This window comes from Glycine soja, chromosome 19, assembly GCF_004193775.1.
Source record: "Glycine soja cultivar W05 chromosome 19, ASM419377v2, whole genome shotgun sequence".
Classification (NCBI taxonomy): domain Eukaryota; kingdom Viridiplantae; phylum Streptophyta; class Magnoliopsida; order Fabales; family Fabaceae; genus Glycine; species Glycine soja.
The window spans coordinates 39,684,492-39,705,350 of NC_041020.1; the positions used below are offsets into that span (position 1 = coordinate 39,684,492).

The window sequence follows — 20,859 nt, forward strand, 5'->3', positions numbered from 1 at the left end:
ACCTTCTAAGGTCACACACACTTTAATGTCCTCTTTATATTTATCTATAACAATTTCACCAACAACCAGAGGAAATCAATCTTAAGGTATTACCCAAATATTTTCTTATGAAGGCATGTTAATTCTACATAACAATACTCTTCGAAGATTAAAATGATTTCAGAAATTCCAGCCCTATGAATATACACCCAAAGTTGGTCAATTAAAACAGTAGTTAGAATACATGTTATCCACCAAATACTTGCAACAATTCTATTGCATCATACCTTGTCCAGGAAAATAAACTCTTAACAAGATTTGAGGAATGTTATTAATGAATTTCTCCTATACATCGATGTAACATAGGATATTCCCTCCTCTCTCCAAGAAAATGAATAGGAATCCTATACTAGGATTTTGGCATGCCCAGTAAAAATTGGTTGAAACCTCTACTGCTCTTGATTTTTACTTGATACAATTTTCTTTATGAATCTTACAAAGACATTTTTCTTTGGCTCAGGAGAAGGGTCCATTTCCTTGTCAAGTGATTTATCACACATTAGATAGACAGCTGTCTTCTTGACCACCAATAAAAAGTTATGTTAATGTCCTTGTCAAGTGATTCATCACACATTAGAAAGAATTAATATTTACCACTTTTTAGTTTTCCCACTTGGTTTACGCAATTAAAAACTCGTGAGGTTGTCACTGTCAACTTAACTAGGAAAAAGGCAACAGGTCCTAATGTCCTATTTTGATATAATGTGGCCCTTACATGTGGAAGGGGTTAATTGCAACAAAACTGAGAGCTTAGTAAAAGTTGAAGATTGGAGTATTCACTCCTACATTTAAACAATTGTGCAAATATTAATTTCAAACAATGGTACAATACACTGCATATTTTAGTTTTAGACCTTTTGGGGACATGGAAAGACAAAGGCCCAAAGAACAATACATAGCAGAGGTCCTATATCATTAGTGAATATTTCAGACCTTGCATATTATAAAAATAAAAAATCTTACTAACCAGTATCCTTAAGACATTAATTAAAGAACTATTGTGAAAATCATAAAAAAAACATAAAAAAAATTATAAACAACATAATTTTACACATCTCAATAAAAAAACACACTCTTTTTGATTCGTTAACCAATGTATTAAGGATATTTGTTAACATTTGCCATAAAAAAGTGATTAAAAACCAATAGGTATGTTCCAGTTAGATTTGGTGCTTTTGAAGTAAACTTCACTCTATTTTAGACCTATTTAGATAAACTTCTTATAAGAAGAGAATAAGGTAAAATTAATTAAGTGTATCCCATAAGTTAAAATCAAACTTATACACTTAACTTTTATAAAATTTCTCTTATCTAACTTCTACAAAATTTGAGATGCATATCATTTACAAAAGAAAGTAACAAACATGATTCTACATTTTACTAATCAGTTTACTTATCAGACAACCAAATCATTTTCCGAACTCTCAAAAATATTGACTAAAATATGAGTACACATTAATCAAGAATGTAACTCTGATGATTCCCTCAATGACCCTTCTTTTGCCACGAATGCTGCTTCACCTTTCTTCAACCAGTTCATGTACTGCTCATGCTCTCTTTTGTGTAGGTAGTGGAGAAGGAAATTGGTCAGGCTTACCCCAATGCCCTTGGCTATCAGGTATTCCTTGAGAGCATCTTGCAACTCATCATCCAATGTGCTTCACATGGATGTAGACAAGACAATGAACAAGTATTAGTAAGAAGACCCATATAATTTATTAATGGTTTACTAAAATGATGATACTAAAAACCAGCTTATGGGTGTTGATTTGATGAAATTGAAAAAATAGCATGGAGATGCATTTCTGTTAATCAGGCCCGTTTAACTTTCTAAAGAACACGAAAAACAAGTTCTTCATTTTAGCACAGTTTAAATTTTCACAGGCTTAGATTTATGGTTTTATCAAACTACGGGCCTAACCAGTTCAGAAGATGAGTAGCCAAAAAGTTTACAGTAACAGTTAAGTGGCTTGCTTAGTTGCTCCAAATTTACCAGCAAGAACTATAGTCAAAATGAGTAATCCTGTGAAAATGTATTTCTACTATCTAATCCATCAGGACTATTGGTTGCAGCATGCCATCTAAAAATAAAAGCCATGTCAACACTCAAGGTCCATAAAGGATAGATGCTTAAAATAGACAGTTAGGTAGAGAGGTCTTGGTTATGAAGCCAAGGTACATAAAAAGATAGAAGGATAAGCAGAAGTCCTGGGAGATTAAGTGTGTGCTTGGAAATCCATTGTTTTCAATTTAATGCAATTCTAACACCCACATTGCTTTTATGTTTGTGCATTGGAATGTGTAAAACCTCCGTTTTAACACCGACCGAACAGGTTTCCAAACACATTATAAGCCATTCGAGTAAAGTGATTATATGACAGTAACAATTGCAGCATAAAAGAACTAGAAAATTACGAAGCACAAACACTTCTCTTTTATTATAGGCTTGTTATCGTAGAAAAAGTATATAAGATTGGTTTAAAAAGGTGAATATACTATCAAATTAGATATTTTGTTATGTATCTCATATTTCATTTCATTAGAGTCCTCTTTTTGTGTATGTGGCGTCCAAGTGTTCTATATTTTAGACATTAGCCGTGTCAAATTGTCCGTGTCCGTGTCATGTTTGATGTCTGTCAAATTCTACGCTTTATAGCTAGAAATATGTTACATAGGGATATAATGTGCAATTTTTTTTATCAGCAAAGATAGAATATATATATATATATATATATATATATATATATATATATATAAATGACTAAAATATGTTTTTAGTCCTCATAAATATGAAAATGTTCGATTTTCGTCTCTGCAAAATTTTTTATTTGCTTTTCGCCCTCATATTTAATAAATGTGTCATTTTTTTGCTCGAAGCGCTGACTGTGCAGGTAAGCTGGCTCATTAGCCAATTAAATATTGACATGTTAAAAACTCTTTCTCTCCTTCTTTCCTCTTCTTCGCTGGAAACCCCTTTCTCTCTCCTAAAGCCTCTCCTTCTTCTTCTCTTCTCATTCCACTCCCTCCCGCCACCTCACTTACCCTCTTCTGATTCATTACCCTTTCCTCTCGACTCAACTCTCCTATCTATGAAACTTCCCACTTTGCATTTACCCTTTTTATCTCTCTCTCTCTCTCTTTCTCACTCATTTACAAGTTCCAAGTCTCTCCTTCTTCTTCTCTTCTCATTCCACTCCCTCCCGCCACCTCACTTACCCTCTTCTGATTCATTACCCTTTCCTCTTGTCTCAACTCTCATATCTATGAAACTTCCCACTTTGCATTTACCCTTTTTATCTCTCTCTCTCTCTCTCTTTCTCACTCATTTACAAGTTCCAAGTTCCATTACACAACACAACACGCCTATTTGTATTTGTAGACAAAGCCACATAAATAGACCCAAGAGGTTAACTTAGGCATATTCATGCAAACGAGGAGACACCTCTCTTATCCTCCACTTCCAGCTCCAACCATGTCTTGCTGGAAAAGACAAAAGACTTCTTTGACTCTCTCCCCAACGACCTCGTCCTCTCCATCTTCTGCAAGCTCAGCTCCACTGCAACTTCCCCCTCTGATTTCACTAGTGTCTTAATAACATATGCAACTTTCTCAATCTCCTAAAAAAACCATTTTTTTATGCTTTTGGTTAATTTATTGATTTGTTGAAACTGAACAGGCGCAAGAGACTAAACTCCTTAGGCCTTCACTCTCTTGTGTTTACCAAAAGCTTCCCACAAAACATTCTCAGTCAAAGCCAAAAACTGGTGTGACTTTCTTCACCATTTCCTCAGACATTGTGCCGATGTCGGAAACATTGAAGCATGTTACACTCTCGGCATGGTTAGTTAATAGAAGTTTTCTGATTTGGGAGCTAAGGGTTTCAAATTTGGGGGTGGGGATTTCTGATTTGGGAGTTAGGATTTGGCTTGGCTACTTTGAGATGGTGGGCTTTTTGGTTGGAGGTGGTGGCTGTTTGGTTCAGGTGTGGTGGTGATGGTTCAGGTGGTGGCTTGTTTTTTTATATTTATTTACAATTTGTGGCGGTTAAAAAATGCCACAAACTATATTATTGTATTTTTTACTTTTTATACAATTTGTGGAAGCTTTTAACCCCCATAATTCGTATTTTATATTTTAAAATAAAAAATAATACCACTTAGGATCGGATATAACCAAACCTGGCTTTGAGCCAAAAAATGACACATTTATAAAATAAGGACAAAAAGCAGAACAAAAATTTCACAGGAACGGAAACTGAACATTTTCATATTTCTGAGGACTAAAAACATATTTTAACCAATAAAAATTGGTACTAGTGGTACCAAAGAAGATCATATTACAATAAAAAAAAAAGGTGAATGCTTCAGTACATAGCCTAACATTTCCCTCAGCCAACACTAATACTAGATGCAAAAGAAACTTCAAGTTAGACTACGTAACTATGCATCATTTATGCACCTGCCTATCAGTCCCTTTCTATTTCAAAGCATAAAAGAACCTACATGGCCTACTGTACCAGAATTCTCCATCAGCAGAGAGTATTACAGTATTGCTTGAATGAAATAAGCTAGCAGCATTAAACATCAAGCACAAACCTTCAGGCTACCTAACTTAAGAATCATTTATGTGACTGCATACCAATCCCTATTTAGTAAAATATCACTGATCTCACTTGGTTTTCCTGACAGCGCAGCTCTCTATCCACATAACTATAATAGAATAATCTGTGTATGGTAAATATACTGTAAGCTAGAACTGTTACCCTCAAAAATCATGATGTTCACCTGTTCCTGCATTCATTCATGACTGAATAGTGGCTGTGAGGATCATTCGAAAAAGGATTGTGAGAAAGATCTTGTTTTCTGTTTTAACCATTTCCAAGGTCTGATCTAGATAAGGTCCAGCACTTGCTCAGCATTCAAAACTGCACTGTTCCTGTGCAACCATAATGCCCATATCACTGCTGCCCATACTGTCCCCCATGCTATTTTTTTCTTCCTTCCCACACATATGCCAGTATACTGACTAAAATGTGCCTTAGTGTCTATTGGCATGTGCCCACTTATAAACACTCTTCCAAACCTGGTACCAGAAATTGCTCTCAAACAATAAATGTGCAATAGACTCTTCAGTTTGATTGCAAAGCATGCACATGTAGTCGTTGTTTTCCATCACAATACGTCTCTTTTTAAGAGCTTTCTTTGTCTTTGTCTGCACCCTATCTAAGACCACCCTCCAAAATGAAAGTTAATACTTTTGAAGGCGCTGGTGTAGACCATAGATTCTTAAAGAAATCAGATTCCTCATTGTTACTTTGCTGTTGCAATGTCTCATAAACTTCCTTAACAGAGTAGGATTTGGACTTGCTCCCTTTCCATAGCCTCCTATGCTTTATCTCCTTCTTTGGTACTTTCAGCTGTATTAAATCCATAAGCTCATCAATCATTTCCTTCTCCCAAACAAACCAACTTCGTCTCCACTTCAAATTCCAAACCCATGAATCCCCCTCCAAATGTCCCATTTCCTGCACTCGGCAACTTCTTTCTTCTGAGTTTGAAGCTAACCTTCCATACTTTCTACTCAAACTTTCTCCCCCACCCATATGTCTTCCCAAAAACTAATGAGGTCTCCATTCCCTAGTTCCCATGTTAGATTGTCCGTAAACCATTGTTGTCCTCTACTATCAAGTCTCCTAAGTCTCTCCACCACACAGAACCCCTTTGGACTTGTTTCTCACTTAATCTCTCCCCAATCGTCCCATATTTAGAATACAATGTGCACAAAACGGGGAGAGGTTGAAATAATCTTTGGGATTCTGAGTATACACCAAAAGATCAAAGCCGAGCAAGTCAAATGTGTAGGCACTTGGATAAAGTTATACAGCTATAGAATAAATAGCCACTTTTGTCCCTAGATTTGGTGGGTCATTCACATTAGACCCTAGATCAAAAGAAAATTCTCAAAAAGTACCCGCCACTCAAATTAGTCCAACACGTGTGGCTTTAGTGATATTTATTTTGCACAACAAACAACTTATGATATTAATGAGGGTAAGCATATGTTCAGGGACCAAAAAGACACTAGGTGGTTAAATTTAGGTACTTAGATGGAACGAATTATAGTTCCGGGGACTTTTTTTATATATTTTGTTAAATCCAAGAATTAAAGTGACAAATAGTAACAGTTTCAGGAATTAAATAAGCGATTAACTCTAATCTATAACATAAATCCAATCTTTGTTCATTGAAGCAGATCAGCCACTGAATGTATCAACAACAACATTGTAAAATCAATACAAATCGACTTGCACTCAAACTTGAAAACCAAAAATGTTAAAACATAGATTATAGGGAACAAGGGGCCAGTAACAGCTTACCGGAATAAAGGGCCTCTGTAAATGGAAGGGCTGAGACATGTAGGTGATCTGAGATAATAAGCATTGTAGATGTCAAAATCAGAGCCCTTATCAGTTTCCTCATAAACATCACAGTCAAACTGCAACATGGAGCTCAATGCTGGCTTTTTCACACAAACTTTCACAAAAGCATCCCTTGGAAAAACAAGGTCTTTCACGTAGTTGGGAGGTCCCAGAATAGCAGAAATTGCAATTTCCTCACCCGAATCGAATTTTCTTCGCAAAACCACATCTTTGGAACTGGGTGAGTTCGGGTCCACCACAAAGTCCCCTAAGGAGGAATCACTTCGAGCATTCTGCAACACCCATGAAAATGTGAAGTGTCATGTGTGTGGCAACTGAAGATATCGAGCATTATGAAGTGAAAAGTAATTTAATCACTGATTGAAAGAACCTGAAAGTGATTAGAGGCAAGCTCGAATTGAATCTCAGATTTGAAGCACTTGAGCAATTCGAGATCTTGAAGATGTTTTTGTTGCGTGTCGCAGAAATGTCGAAGATGTGTGATACGCTGCTTCAACTCTCTATACAACTCCGTCCTACGGCACATCATTTTCTCAACCAAGTTTGATCTTCGGAGGCGGCGCTGTCTCTACTCTCTCGATATTTCAAATGTTTTCTTTTTCGAAGAGTATTTTTGCGTTTGGTAAAGTTTTTCTTTTTTTCTTTTCAAAGAGTATGGTACACGGAATCATTTTCTTCTTTAAATTGGTTTTTAAATACTAAAGAGCATTTTTATGGACACATATGCTAATTAACACCATGATAAAAGAAAAAGAGAAAATAGAGAGAAAAAATAATAATATAATAAATGATATAATTTAATAGGATTTTTTTAAAAGTAATAAATAAAAATTTATAATATATAAGTGTTCATATATCATTTTATATCATGGTATTGTTACAAAATTATTCCACCAAAAGCAATATTAAATATTTGCCAGGTCAATATTAAAGAGTGTAATAAAATTGATTGAGCATGTGAGTGAGTACCATAAGTTTCTTACTATTTGTCTTCCATTTGAATTAAAAATTTGTTTTCTCAAATAAATATTAAAATAAAGTAATAGGACATAAGGGATTTTTTTTTTAGTTTTTTTTACAATGTTAGTTTGTGACATAGTTATTAAAATTTAGAATAGTCCGATCAATTTAATTGGAACCCCATATTTAAGATTGTCCAGTTAGGGAATAAGACCGGAAATACAAACATCCAATTTGATCAAACCTAATGATCCAGATTGAGTTAGCTCAATTTGATTCGATTAATAAATTTTTTTAGTTTTATGATATGTTAAATTGTTAATGACTAAATATTGAATGACATATAATATGTTTTTATAATATATTCTTTCTTGATAACAATATATAATAATTAATTATTATCATATTGATCATGATAGGATGTTTTATATATTTTTATTCGATTTATTTACGGTTATCCAATAAATTTTGTATTCAGTCTTAAAAAAATAAGATTTTTTTAGTTATTTAATGAATAATAATATCCACAAAATAATTTATACTAATATATGATTATATAGTATTTACAATTTGATAATGATAATAAATTTAATTTTTGAAGTATAAAAATATAAATTAATCATATATATATATATATATAAGGTTAATAAGTGACTTATCGATTGAACCTCTAATCTATTGATTTAGTATTTCGACCAGATCAATGACTAAATCATTTTTTTATTATTCTCTTTTGGAAATCTTGTTTCTCATATTTGGTATTAATTATAAAAAAACATCATTCCCAAGGAAATATTTTTAGCTAATTTCCTAAAAAAATTATTTGATTAATTATTTTGATAAATAATATCACCCAACTCTTATTTTTGATAAAAAAAAAATATCATCTAATTCTTTAAGTTTTTAGAATATTTAAAAGAAATTTATCTAAATATTAAAAATATTTATCATCAATCAAATAAATTTTATTAATTAATAATATTTTTTAGGATTTATAATTGACGGAAATCGTGATTCTAAAAAAAATTATCTCCCGCCAAAAGTCCGTTATATTTCTAGAGTAATTGATTATTTTGTTCCTGAACGTGTAAAACCCAGTGGGTCGCACCGCCGTCGCAGGACCACCACCGCACTAGGCCGCGTCGAACATCGCACTAGGTCGCACGCTGCTGCTCTGCACCGCCGTCGCCGATTTCGCCTCCGTTTTGCGAACTGAACTGCACTTCTCCTTATTCCCAAGGTTTCTCTACACTGTTAATTTGTTCTCTTCTCTCATATATGGTTTTCACTGTTCACTTGGTCTCGCAGCTCTTTTGTGTGTTAGTATTTTGTTCTTTGTTCTCTTCAGTTGGATTGTTCTCACAGCTCTGTTGGATTATGTATTGTATTTGTCCATTTGGATCATATCCCTTGTTATGATTATGTATTTTCAATTTAAGTTTGTTTAATGATGTGACTAAGAGGTTTTCTTCTTGTTGTTGTTTTTTTTATGCATATTACTACATATTAAATATTACGTATAATTTGGCATTTTAGATAGGAACGTAGGATCTTACTATTCGAGTTATATTTCCCGAGTTATGAGTTTTCACCCCTTCCTGAATCCTGATTCTATAGAATCTCGAGTTTAACAACGTTGTCGCTGCCAAAGTTGCTGTCAGTTGGTTGATATTTTAAATTACAGCTTTTGATCTATGGAAGGTAAGGCAAGGGGTTGTTCTTCAAGTGAAGATAGTGATGATGAGGTCTATTTGCAAAATGCAAGTGATGAAGACGAGCTTGGCTCTTCATCTGGTTCTATGCCCAAGTTGCAGTTCAGGTCAAGCATATTTACATTGTAAATTAGTACTTTCTAGTGAAATATCTCTGTTTCCCATGCTAAAGTTAGATTTTCAAAATGAACATTTTGCATTTCATTTACCAGGAACATGAAATCCAAAGGCTGTTGGAATGAAGAGATGGGAATGGGAGAAGTCATTGAGAAGAATGGCAAAATGTGGGTAACAACTGGAATAGTTCGCAGTGGCAAGATTTATTCTTCAATTGAGGAGACTTTGTAGGTGACATGCCATCTTTTTATATATACCCCTTGTTTTGATGCGACATTCAGAAGTAGAGAAGAGTCGCATAATTCTTAAAGCCTTAGCTTTCTGTGAATAAGAAACTATGTAACTAGGCAATACACTTGTTTGCATGAGAAAAAAAGTTCATATTAAAATTTCATAATGACTTTTGAAAACTTGAGCTTATGTAAAGGCTGATTTGGCTGGTATCTTATGGAACTAGGAGCCTTACATCTTGTAGATAATGGTGGTAGAAGCATATCTCTAACAGAAATGTATGAAAAGGTTGCTAGTGGGAAGAGTGGATGTTGTTGGGAGCTGTTTGAGGTTTACAGGCATCTCAAGTCTCTTGGCTACATAATTGGCTGTCATGGTGTTGCTTGGAGTTTGAAGAGTATATAAAAACTTCCCATAAACCTGTTGCTCTTGAAGTCACCGAAGAAAGCAAACAACTAGAAGACACAAATTTCAAATCAGAGCTTTACATCAATAAGTTATGGGTCTTGCTCACTAGTGCGCTTAGAGCATTGGTTAAGAAACTAAAAAGAGAAAGTATTTATGTAGAAATCATAGGAGAGCATAAAAAAAGTCATAGACAGCATGATTTTGTGCATTCCAATAAAAGCATTTCTCATTTTAGTTTCTTAACTAATGCCTTTAGGGCACTGGTTAGCATATGCCATAAATTATTTGGAAAGTTGCAGATAAATGATTTGAGGCCAGATTTTGATGTTTATCTTCCAAACAGCAGGTTTAGAAAGTCTTCTCCCGGTGATCCGAGTTTTCTACTGTACTTATCTAGGTAAATACTACATCTCTCATTGTATCAGTAAGATTAGTTTAGATTCAGAAATTTAATTGGCTGGTGATCTTTATATTATTATCCAATGGAGTAAACGATAACACAACTAAGAGTAATTGAAGCATATCATGACTTAATTTTGGCACTCACTCTATTGTATCAGAGGAATTCATGCTGGCAGACATGCTACTTCATTGTGTGGCATGTGTGGTTGGGGGTGGGGTCTTGTAAGGTGCTGGTGGGTGGCAATGTGGCTATTTTATTTCTCAAAGTAAATACTTGGAATTGATAAAGGCATTGCACCTGTCTGTTCTCTGATAGGATTTAAAGGTAATGGCAATAGGAAAATGAAACTTTATGTCTAAAGATATCTGTTGTCAGTTAAATGCGCGTCAATACATCCATGATAAGTTGATAGCCATTTGGGACTTGGAGGAATAGTTCTAATTCCTGGTAGAGCAAGTGTGAGCAACTAGCTGTAGTAGGTATTTATCTATTAGGTTAGGACCACTTAGGCACAAAGTATGGTTATTTATTTTAAAAAATTGAACTGAAAAAGAACCTCACTGATTATTTTGTCCTTATTAATTAATATCTAAGCAAAATTTTCCTTGCCTCCAATTTCCTTTTCCCCCCTTTCTTTTTGTTATATTGTTATGGAAATGTATTTAATCAGTTATAACATGTATCTTATGTTATTAGGGGTCATCCATCTAGAGCAGAAATTGAAGCCCTTGAGAGACAATGTGGTGGCATTCCTTTGAAAATTTGCTTGGCCACAGAGGGAAGGGTCAGCTTCTTTTCCTTTGACAAGGTGGAACTTCCTGTTCTACCCTGAACTTTTGGTACCCGTGGTTTCTGCTAGCAATTGTTATTAGTGCATAGCCACTTTTATTTTGGGGTTTTATACCCCAAATGCTTTTTTATATTTATGTGATTGCGAGTTTCTAAGATAAATAATTCTTATTTTAGTGAAAAATACTTTTAATTTTCTCAAGGAATATATGTGGTTGGTTACCTTCTTGAAAGGTAAGGTATTCCACTGGTGTAAAAATTGGGAAGCCTTTAGTGAAAATGTTATGAATTTATTGCTACACTTTCATAATGCACTGATTCATAATTCTGAATGTTATTCTGTATATATGGTTTTACTTCATCCGCAGGAACATTTCGGCTTTTCCGAAAAGTTGAGTACGACGTCACATAAAAAGATATGATTTTTTTATTATTATTATTTAGTTAAGAGATAAGATTGAATTACTTCCAAAATTCCTACAATTGTACTGATTTTCATGACTTCAATTGCAACACCCCAAACTGCAAAACTAAAACCTCAAAAAAGGTTAAATTAACGCAAGCTATGCACTAATAATAGAATTAAACCCCCGATGGATATGTAAATCAAAGTTCACATAAAGTAGAGAGCATTCATTACCAAAGAAAAAAAAAGGTGGTAGAGAGCATGAAATAAATAAATAAATAAAATTCAAGGTTGCTTGCATTAGCAACTTTTAATTTACATTTTTTTACTCATTTTACGTTCAATTGTTGTGCAATGAATTTGCTCACACTCTAATTTCAGTTACTTTTTTTGTATAATGGCATGTTATAAATTAATCTCATTTTCCTCATCTTATCAGAAAATAAAATAAAAAAGGCGAAGAGACATGCCCTATTGGCAAAAACATAAATTCATAAATTAAACCTAACATAGTTAATAAATAATAAGAGATATTGTTATAATTAAAATGCAACATTGACGCTGCAACTTTTAAGGGGCAATGGTTTTGCTGCCTGTATCAGAAATGATCAAGGCAATTACATTGCAGCAACCACTTCATATTTTCACGGTTCTCCCTCAGCAAATGAGGCAGGGGCAATTGCTCTACTATGTTCGATCAAATAGGCTCAGCAGCAAAGTATGCATGATGTTATTTTTGAGTTAGATTATAAGCAAGTAGTTAATGCTATTGGTTCATATGAAATCATGAATTTTAAGTTTGGATTCAGAAATGTAAACCCATCAATTGAGTTCGTTCATAGACAAACAAATCAAGTGGTTCATTCTCTTATAAGTGTGTCTTTATTTTATGTTAGTCCACATAATTTTAAGTTATTTTTATTTGTATCTTTGATCTTATTATGATTGAAATATGAGTATCTCTATGTAAAAAAAAAAAAAAATAGACATTGTTATAATATATTAAATTTAATGTCTTATATCTTTTATAATATTGCCTAACGTAAACTTACCTAATAAAAAATAAGTAAGAAACATAAATAAATATAATTCCTTTATAAATAAAAATGAATATTGTCTCAAATAAAGACATATGTCATGATTTGTCTGAGAAGAACTTATTTAATAAGAATAATTGATTATTTTATATAAAGTACATGACTTATTTTTATATAAAAAAAATCTTAAATATATTTTTTATATATGGAAAATAGGTTATTTTTAAGTTATTGTCTAAAATTTACTTTTGGTCATCTATATACCTAAAAATATTTTATGTTTCAATGTAATATTTGTCGTTAGTCTTATTCTATTAAGTAATGACGTGATAGATGGAGTATCTCGCCATCAAATCTAGTCACTTGACATGTTAGCAATTTGAAGTCATATCATTATTTGCTACTTAATTTATTTAAAAACTTAATTATTATATTTTATTGACTAATAAATTTTTTAAAAAAATGTGATTTCCCTTGACAAGATCAAGTCCGCCACCATGCTCCTCCACTCCCTCGCCAACCTCCCCCGCGTCGCCTCCGCTCCTACCACCTCATCATCTACCTTAGGTTTGCCGACCGTATCATCGACTGTGCCCTTGCCATTGACCTCGACCTCCGCCTTGTCCATGTCGACACCTCGCGCATCAAGGAGATTGTAGACATTATCATGGCAACGACGCAAGGTGACAAGGTTGGTGGTGGCTGTCACATGCACACCACCCTGATATGGTATAGGGTCATTGTGAGGTTGTGATTATATGCAAAGGAGGGGTGGCGGTGAAAGGATGAAGAAGATGAATGGGGTGAGGCGACGGGGCTAGGGGTGGATTGGGGGCTGGATTGTGAAGGAGGAGGAGGAGGGGAGGGAGGTGGCAGCAGGGACGTTGTTGGCGGCGATGGCAGTAGCGATCATGATGGAGAGCGACGACGACACTGGATGGGGAATTTCTTAAATAAATTAAATAATAAATAATGATATAATTTCAATTTGTTGACGTGTCAATTGATTTGACTTTATGATGTGACATCTATTTGTCTCGTCATCACTTAATAGAATGAGGCTAACAACGGATATTACATTGAAACATAAAAAAATTTCAAGTACATAAATTATAAAAGTGAATTTTGTAATAACTTGAAAATAACCTATTTTTCAAGTATGATAAATATATTTAAGAAAGAAATGACATTTTTATATAGAGATAAAGAGATATACACTATATTGTAAAATAATTTTACACACTCCATTCAATTATAGTTTTATCATGTATGACAAGTTTGTTAACTTTTGCAATAACTACAATAAAAGTTATAACAAAAATGATTTGTGATTTAACAACTGAATAAAATTATTAATGTCAGTTCATGTCCATTAAATTTTTAAAATTAAAAAATTAAATGATAAAAAGTCATTAATTGTTAAGAATTAAATATTTTTTTAAACTATATTACAAAATTCAACGCCATATTAATTATTTGTTGAGAAAGAGCTTCGTTATTCATTTGGTCCCTTAATTATTTAGAAATGTTCAATTAAATCTCTCAATTTTTAAAAAGTTGACCATGCCAATTATTTTAAAAAATTGCTTTGATTATACCTTTTCGTGAATTTGGTTAAGTTGACACCACCAAGGCACCAACCTCCATGAACAAAGATCCGCACCCATCACCCAAACACCATACCCAGCCGTGCATCGCCACCCCCAACACCACTAACCTTTGCATCAAACCCAAACCAGTGCTACCCTATTTAGCAAAGCCAATTACCCAAACACCATCATGCCACCAACAACCTCCACGACCTGATATCCACACCCACAATTGTAATTGTCTCTCTCACAACCACAATCACCCCTCTTATCATCCTTTTCTAGATATATGGAGATTGAGAAAGTCTCAAATTCAAACAAAACACCTTGTTTTCATTTCTAGATCTGATTGTGTTGATTTGAGGGTGGTTAGGATTCTTATTGTGATTGATTAAGGGGTTACGGGCAGAAGTAGTTAGACTGCCGTTGGAGACCTGTGATCCAATGCTAGACGACTAAGAAGTGCACTAAATTGTCACAAGTAGTAAACTAAAACGAAAGTTCAAGTGTCGAGTCCACATTAACAACTTTGTTTGTATTTAAATAAATGAATATATAATTTTCAAGTAATAACTAAATTGATTTAAAAGGTTTTAAAGAAAACAATAAATCAAATTGGCATAAAAATAAAATAAACAAGAGAAGAAGAACAAATATAAAAGTAAGTTACTTAATTGAAACCGAAATTAGAAGACAATCCAATAGTATTGCATAAGTAATTCAGAAGACAAGAATATTGGGAACTTAGCCTACTAAAACTACTCTTGATGTAATATTAATGATTTTTCTTTTAATGATTATTTCAATTTACACCTGCATCTACTCATATACTCTAACCAAAATCCCTTAAGTGAAAGACACTAACTTATCTATCTTCTCTCTCAAATCCCTTTAACAGGCTAAATAAAATCAATCTATCCCCATTGAGGAAGTTATTTAGATACACTTTCCCAGTTTTCTTAGAAAATAACGCTACCCCTAAAACTTACCATGCAAATGGATGATTAAATCATAAACAATAAAATTAAGCACATGAAAGGATAATGTAAAAAAGTAATATTCATAATAGGTAGGAAAAGAAATTACATTAAGAGCAGTTGGCTATTGAGTTCCCAACAACGGGGGATTTAGCTTCTCATTATCATAGGAAGCCTTACAATTGCAAGAGAATTATGATATAAAAGGAGATAGATAAGAAAAAGGAATTAAGAGAAATAATGACTCCTAATGATTATTTCTTTTTTTTTTCTAATATTTGTCTTCTATAAGAAATTGTATTCTCTTAGAATTTTTGTGTATTTTTTTCCTTCTTCTCTCTCATTCTTTTATAGGTGCCGTTCAACTTGATTTTCACGCAACCTTTGCGTTAAGCCCGATTGTTGGGCTTAGTGAGTATGGAGGTATTCTTGCGCTAAGCATGCCTTTGCGTTTCAAACTTCTCCATACTTCCTGGTCGTAAGCATACTTTGCTCACTAAGCTTGTGCGTCAAGCTAAGCGCCTTAGACGCGTTAAACGAGAAACTTCATATCTTCAATTTTGCTTCCTTGGACCTTACTTTGTTTTTCTGCGCCAATTAGTCACCAATCACTATAAATTTATAGGCTTTTAACACTTTTTGCGCAAAAACTTAAATGATGTTAAAATTCTAACTATTCACATAAAAAGAAAGAATTAAGAGAGAAAAATGAACAATTTTTACATAATTTAATCCCAAAATATATTTATACATAGCAATTAGCATCCAACCCGTTTAAGGATGACTCGGCTCAACTTGTTTAGCAAAAAGATTAGGCTCAAACTTTTTTAAAAGTCTTTTTAAGTAAATAGATCAAGTCATAGGCCTTAAAATAACCTATTAAGCATAACAATCTAAGCTATTTTACTAATATGAATTAGTGGAAACGCATGCGTTGTGGTACCTCTGTGTCCACATTTCTATTATGCTAAATTTGATATATTATACATTTATCTGAGTTGATGTATTTATTAATTTTAATTCAATATATTTTTTAAATACATGTATATTTATATATGTAATTATTTTATTTCTTATACCTCAACTATTTATAAACATGAAATTAGTTTCATAGTTTTTTTTCCCATCACTTCTTTTTGGTGCTTGTCTTTTAATCCTTTTTGTTTTATTTTTCACTAATCCTATTCAAATTAAATTTTAAAAAGCCACAAATTATCATTAATAAATCAAATTTATTTTTTAAAATTTCCCTAACATTTATCTTTCTTAGCCACCTTTACTTTTTAAGGGAGACAAATAATTAAAAAAATTGAGTAAGTTGAAAACGAAAAATGGGATGTTCTAATTAATAAATTTGTAGATTTTTAAAATTAACAGTATGCGTAGATTTAAATTTCAGTAGATGAAAATGATAAGTAAAAAGAAGCAAAATAGAAATTAGTTATTTTTTTGCTCTCATTTTTTTTATAAATTAAGACAATTAAAACTTAACTCCCTTTATTTATTCTAAAGGGAGACAAATTATTTTAAAAAATTGTTTAAAAACTGAAAAAAATCAGTAAGTTGAAAACCAAAAAAGAAAAGTTCTAATTATTAAACTGAAAGATTTAAAAAATTTAAAATAATGGACATATTTAATTAATAGATTTGTAGATTTTTTAAATTTTAAAAAAATTATTTTCATTAACAAACTAGTACGTACTAATAGTCTCAACGTAGGAAGACCAAAAAGTAAAACTGTTAAAATATAATCTTATAGTAGGCATTCAATGAAGACTCCCATGAAGTCAACTTAAATTGTATGCATCAAGACATAAATATGCAACCAATAGTCTCAGCGTAGACAGACCAATCAATCCATTCAGCATATAGGTTCTCTTGCTTTTGCATTTCCTTCACCGTGCTCACATGCATTTACGTGACAACATCTTTCTTGTTTGTTGAATACATCATGCACATAGGCTCATTTTTTGACATTTTGTGCAATCACTTCAACTTCATGAATATGTTTCTCCCTAAAATCAAGTAAGTAGCAAATAATGCAACAAATAAAAGCATTGATACAGTAGGAATCACGTCCTCATCATACACCCACCAGTATGTTGTTAATTAGTTAATTGCACAGTATTTTCTTTAAGCTGAAAATTCAGTTATCTCTGATAGAACTTCAAAATCCATCTTGGACAATCACGACAAACTAAGATTTTTTTTGAGAAAAGAAGAGAGGAAATTAGACCAAAACTTACTGAAATTAATTTACTTCTTCAATCTGGTGTAAGTTGCTAACATCTTTGGACCGTGGTTGACATTGCAACATGACAATTATAAAGTAGCAACATGTCGCGATGTTTTATTGTGATGTATAATTGTTAGATGGGATGCTTTGGTGATTGGGGTATATATGTTCCATGTGTTTCTTGTAGGGACATTTGCTTTGCATGTAATATGGTTCTGTTAGGGGTATCAGTTATACCCATGGTAATATATATTTCATTTGCTGATCCATAAAATATTGAAGCATCACTACATCAACAGCAAATTATAAATAAAAAATAGGAAGAAAATGGCATAATAGAAAGGGGAAAAATTTATGCTGGATATATGAATGTGAATTGACAAAGATGATAAAAATGGTGAAAATCAAACAAAAAGTAAAAGCCTATGGGTGAAAGTTATGATTGAAGGGGATTGGGAATAAACGATGTGAATATATAGTGCAAACAACACCATACAAAAAACATTAATAAACAAAAAATCAATCTTCAAAAATAGATATTAAAGAACATCATATTTTATAAAAATGACTACTAAATTTGCTTCATACCAAAATTCTTATCATTAAAAAAGCGTATTTAATTTGATCAAATCGACAACATTGGATTCAAGAAAAAAAAAATATAACCACTAAAAACAGCACAAAAAATAACCATAACTGACATAAGAAATAGACAAATAAAATGACTGTGGTCAGTACATTATGGAGAGAGTGGATAATATTTGAATATGAAATGTGGGCACAAAAAAAAAAATTTGCTTTTATATATTGTTATAGATTTTAAATTTAATTATTATTAATTTTAACAAGTAAAAAAATTTCTTTCTCAAGTTTCCGAAGCCACGAGTAAGGAAACATGAAAATGGCGCGCTTTTTTTGGGGGGCGGTTTATCTGAAATCTCTATTCTCCCACACCAAACCCCTCTCTCCTCAATCCTAATAATGTCAATTCTCAGTGCTCTCTCATCTTCATCACTACTCCACCATCTTATTTGCCACGCCGCTATTCTCAAAGTAGAAGATTCGTATTTCGTAGCGCTCTTCACCTCCTCTTTCCTTCATGTAAGTTGAGTTCCCTCTCCTTCATTTTATTCATGAATCTTAGGGTTTAATTCATTGGTAGCTTTCGATGTTTGTTCGTTTCTTATTCATTTCAACTTTTAGGGTTTTCACTCCCAAGTGCTTCTTGAGCTTTATTGGAGCCAGTCAAACCTTTTGTGGAGTATTTGGAATTTAATTTAACGTATGAGCTATGGAATTGAATCTATTTCTCTTAGGATATTGTTTCTCCTAGCAATGGATCTATTTATGGCATCGCTTCAACAGAAGAATGGTTTTTAGTGTTAGAATGATTTTTTATTCTTAGTTAGAACTGTATAATTTTCTGCGAATGTCACAGTAAATTAGACGGAGGTTTTGATGTTTAATGGAGGAAGAATTCCATCTTCTCTCATACGCGAAAGCAAAACCATCTTCTATGTATATTGAACCAATGGAGACTCCCCATCGGTGTCATACTTTTTGTACTCATGTTTTTTCATTACATTACATAGAGTGACATAGGTAGTTCTCAAGATGATTTTCTTTCGTCATGATTGTGTTACTTTCAGAATGTTCTGTGGTCCTTTTCTTGTTCAATCTATTCCCTGTGCCATGTGAATCTCCTATATGTTTGGATTTGCTTCTGTCTGGATGTGTGTTTGGCCTATTTTATCTTTTTCTTACATTTTGTTAATGATTTCTTGGGTTCTGTTTGGATAGATTTTGCTGTGTTTGTCATTGTTTGGTTAAGCTGATTTGTATCAAGCTGAAAGCATAATCGCTCTAGCTTAAATGATTTAAGAGGTTCACTTTCTTCCTGCTCTGTAGTCTTTTTCTCTTTTATAGTATTTTTTTTCCCTGTAAAGAAATAATTTTGACAAAGGCCATTGTTTTGATATACGATTGATGTATCATACCTATTATTCATGCTTAAGCATGATTTCATCTCTGTAAGAACTTATGCCTTAAAGAATGCTGGATAGACAAACAAAAGGAAATGCTAGAGGATGAAACTGCTTATGAATTTATATCTATCACTGCATTCTTTGCCAGGTGCTGATTACACTTCCCTTGCACACTGCCCAAAATTGTGTCTAGTCTCTTACATTCCCTCCTAGGTTTCTTAATTTACCCCCATGTTGTTATGGATTTATATCTACCACTGGTGCTGCATGTGGCCAGCTCCAAGGTGTATCATGCTTTGCAATTTGACAACTGAGGATGCTCTTAGCTGCAACTATAATGATTGCATATGAATTGCTTTGAAAGTGCTATCATGGCACCACCAAGGTGACAGATGAGCTAGTGCAGATCATCCTTGGTCAGGTCTGGAACTTGGAGTTTCAAAGGCCTTTCTTGAGTTTACTTGTGACTATACCTGAATACATTCTATCAGGTAGTCACAACCTTCAGCGCTATTTTTGGTGCCGTAAAAGATGTTGGAATCCAACATGTTCCTCTAAACCCAAGAGCTTGATAGGTAAATAATAGTAATTTAATTAAACATTATGCATTGTTCTCCTATGTAGTCTAAAAGATACATTATGTAATTAATTGAATTAACATAAGTAGTTTCATTATTTCTGGTCACAGCTGTTGGGGATTGGATGAGGCCTTATTGGGTACTATTGATTCCAGTTCCCCCGACAGTGTCGCTTCATCAGTGGCATCCAAGGAAACATTGTTTCCAGGAGAAATCGGAGGAAGAAGCTCAATGAAAGGCTTCTTACGCTTAGATCGGTGGGGCTCCTTACATTAGCAAGGTAAGCACCATGCTTGTCTTAATTTGGTGGTTGATTAATTCATTAATAATAACTAGCTAATACTGTTCATCTGGTGTGCACATATAAAATTTTGAATTGGGTAGAAGAGCAGTACTACTGCAGTAATTGGGAGTGTTGTAGAATCATGGGATGATTTGGTACTTTTTTTTTTTACAGGAAAATTATAATAGCACAAATGAAATATATTATAATTCTGCATTAAAAAAATTATATTATAAAGAAAACAATAATTAGTACGATTGTTTACTAGTTTCAATTGTTAATTGAATATGATTTATTCTGTTAAAAAATTGAATCAAATAAGACAAAAAAGCTCACGTGACTCATTTCATAAAAAAATTAAGTATTGAAATATGGCCGGATTTTTATGAATGAAAGATGAATTTGTAAATTATCAATTATTTTTTTATAAACTCTTATAATTTTAAATATTTTTAAAAAAATTATGATATTTTAAAATCTTATAAATTTATAACATCCTTTTAAATTTTATGAATTCATATTTTATAAATTCATTAAAATTTAAAACTACAAAATCTAAATTATAAAAATCTTTTTAAAAAAATCTTAAAAATCGTTATATTTTCATAAAATCTTTTAAATTTTATACGATTTTCTTATGCTAAAAAAAGTCTTTTAAAATCTCAATCTA

The 20,859-nt window shown here is 32.7% G+C and overlaps 2 protein-coding genes and 1 long non-coding RNA gene across 10 annotated transcripts; 2 read left to right on the forward strand and 1 right to left on the reverse strand.

The window, feature by feature from the left end:
- Positions 1–1,280: 1,280 nt before the first annotated feature.
- Positions 1,281–7,159, reverse strand: LOC114398265. Its single transcript, XM_028360444.1, has 3 exons — positions 6,849–7,159; positions 6,416–6,750; positions 1,281–1,697 (listed from the first exon to the last, which is right to left on the reverse strand). The coding sequence occupies exons 1-3, from the start codon at positions 7,005–7,007 to the stop codon at positions 1,499–1,501; spliced, it is 693 nt and encodes a 230-aa protein (XP_028216245.1). The 5' UTR covers positions 7,008–7,159; the 3' UTR covers positions 1,281–1,498.
- A 1,327-nt stretch (positions 7,160–8,486) lies between these two features.
- LOC114399582 lies at positions 8,487–11,408 on the forward strand. Of its 8 annotated transcripts, none has more exons than XR_003663770.1 (5): positions 8,487–9,257; positions 9,363–9,494; positions 10,250–10,303; positions 10,467–10,633; positions 11,006–11,121. XR_003663770.1 is itself a non-coding variant. In XM_028361783.1 (5 exons), exons 2-5 carry the CDS (start codon positions 9,133–9,135, stop codon positions 11,139–11,141), a joined length of 447 nt encoding a protein of 148 aa, XP_028217584.1. In that variant the 5' UTR covers positions 8,491–8,678; positions 9,056–9,132; the 3' UTR covers positions 11,142–11,408. The 8 variants fall into 8 exon arrangements, 6 of the variants coding, with proteins under 6 accessions (XP_028217587.1, XP_028217586.1, XP_028217584.1 ...); XR_003663771.1 differs by having other exon boundaries at positions 10,253–10,303; XM_028361783.1 differs by lacking the exon at positions 10,467–10,633 and having other exon boundaries at positions 8,491–8,678; positions 9,056–9,257; positions 11,006–11,408.
- Positions 11,409–18,282: 6,874 nt separating this feature from the next.
- Positions 18,283–20,369, forward strand: LOC114398412. Its single transcript, XR_003663596.1, has 3 exons — positions 18,283–18,444; positions 19,477–19,903; positions 20,017–20,369. It is a non-coding gene; the product is annotated as an uncharacterized LOC114398412 (long non-coding RNA).
- The last annotated feature ends 490 nt before the right edge of the window (positions 20,370–20,859 follow it).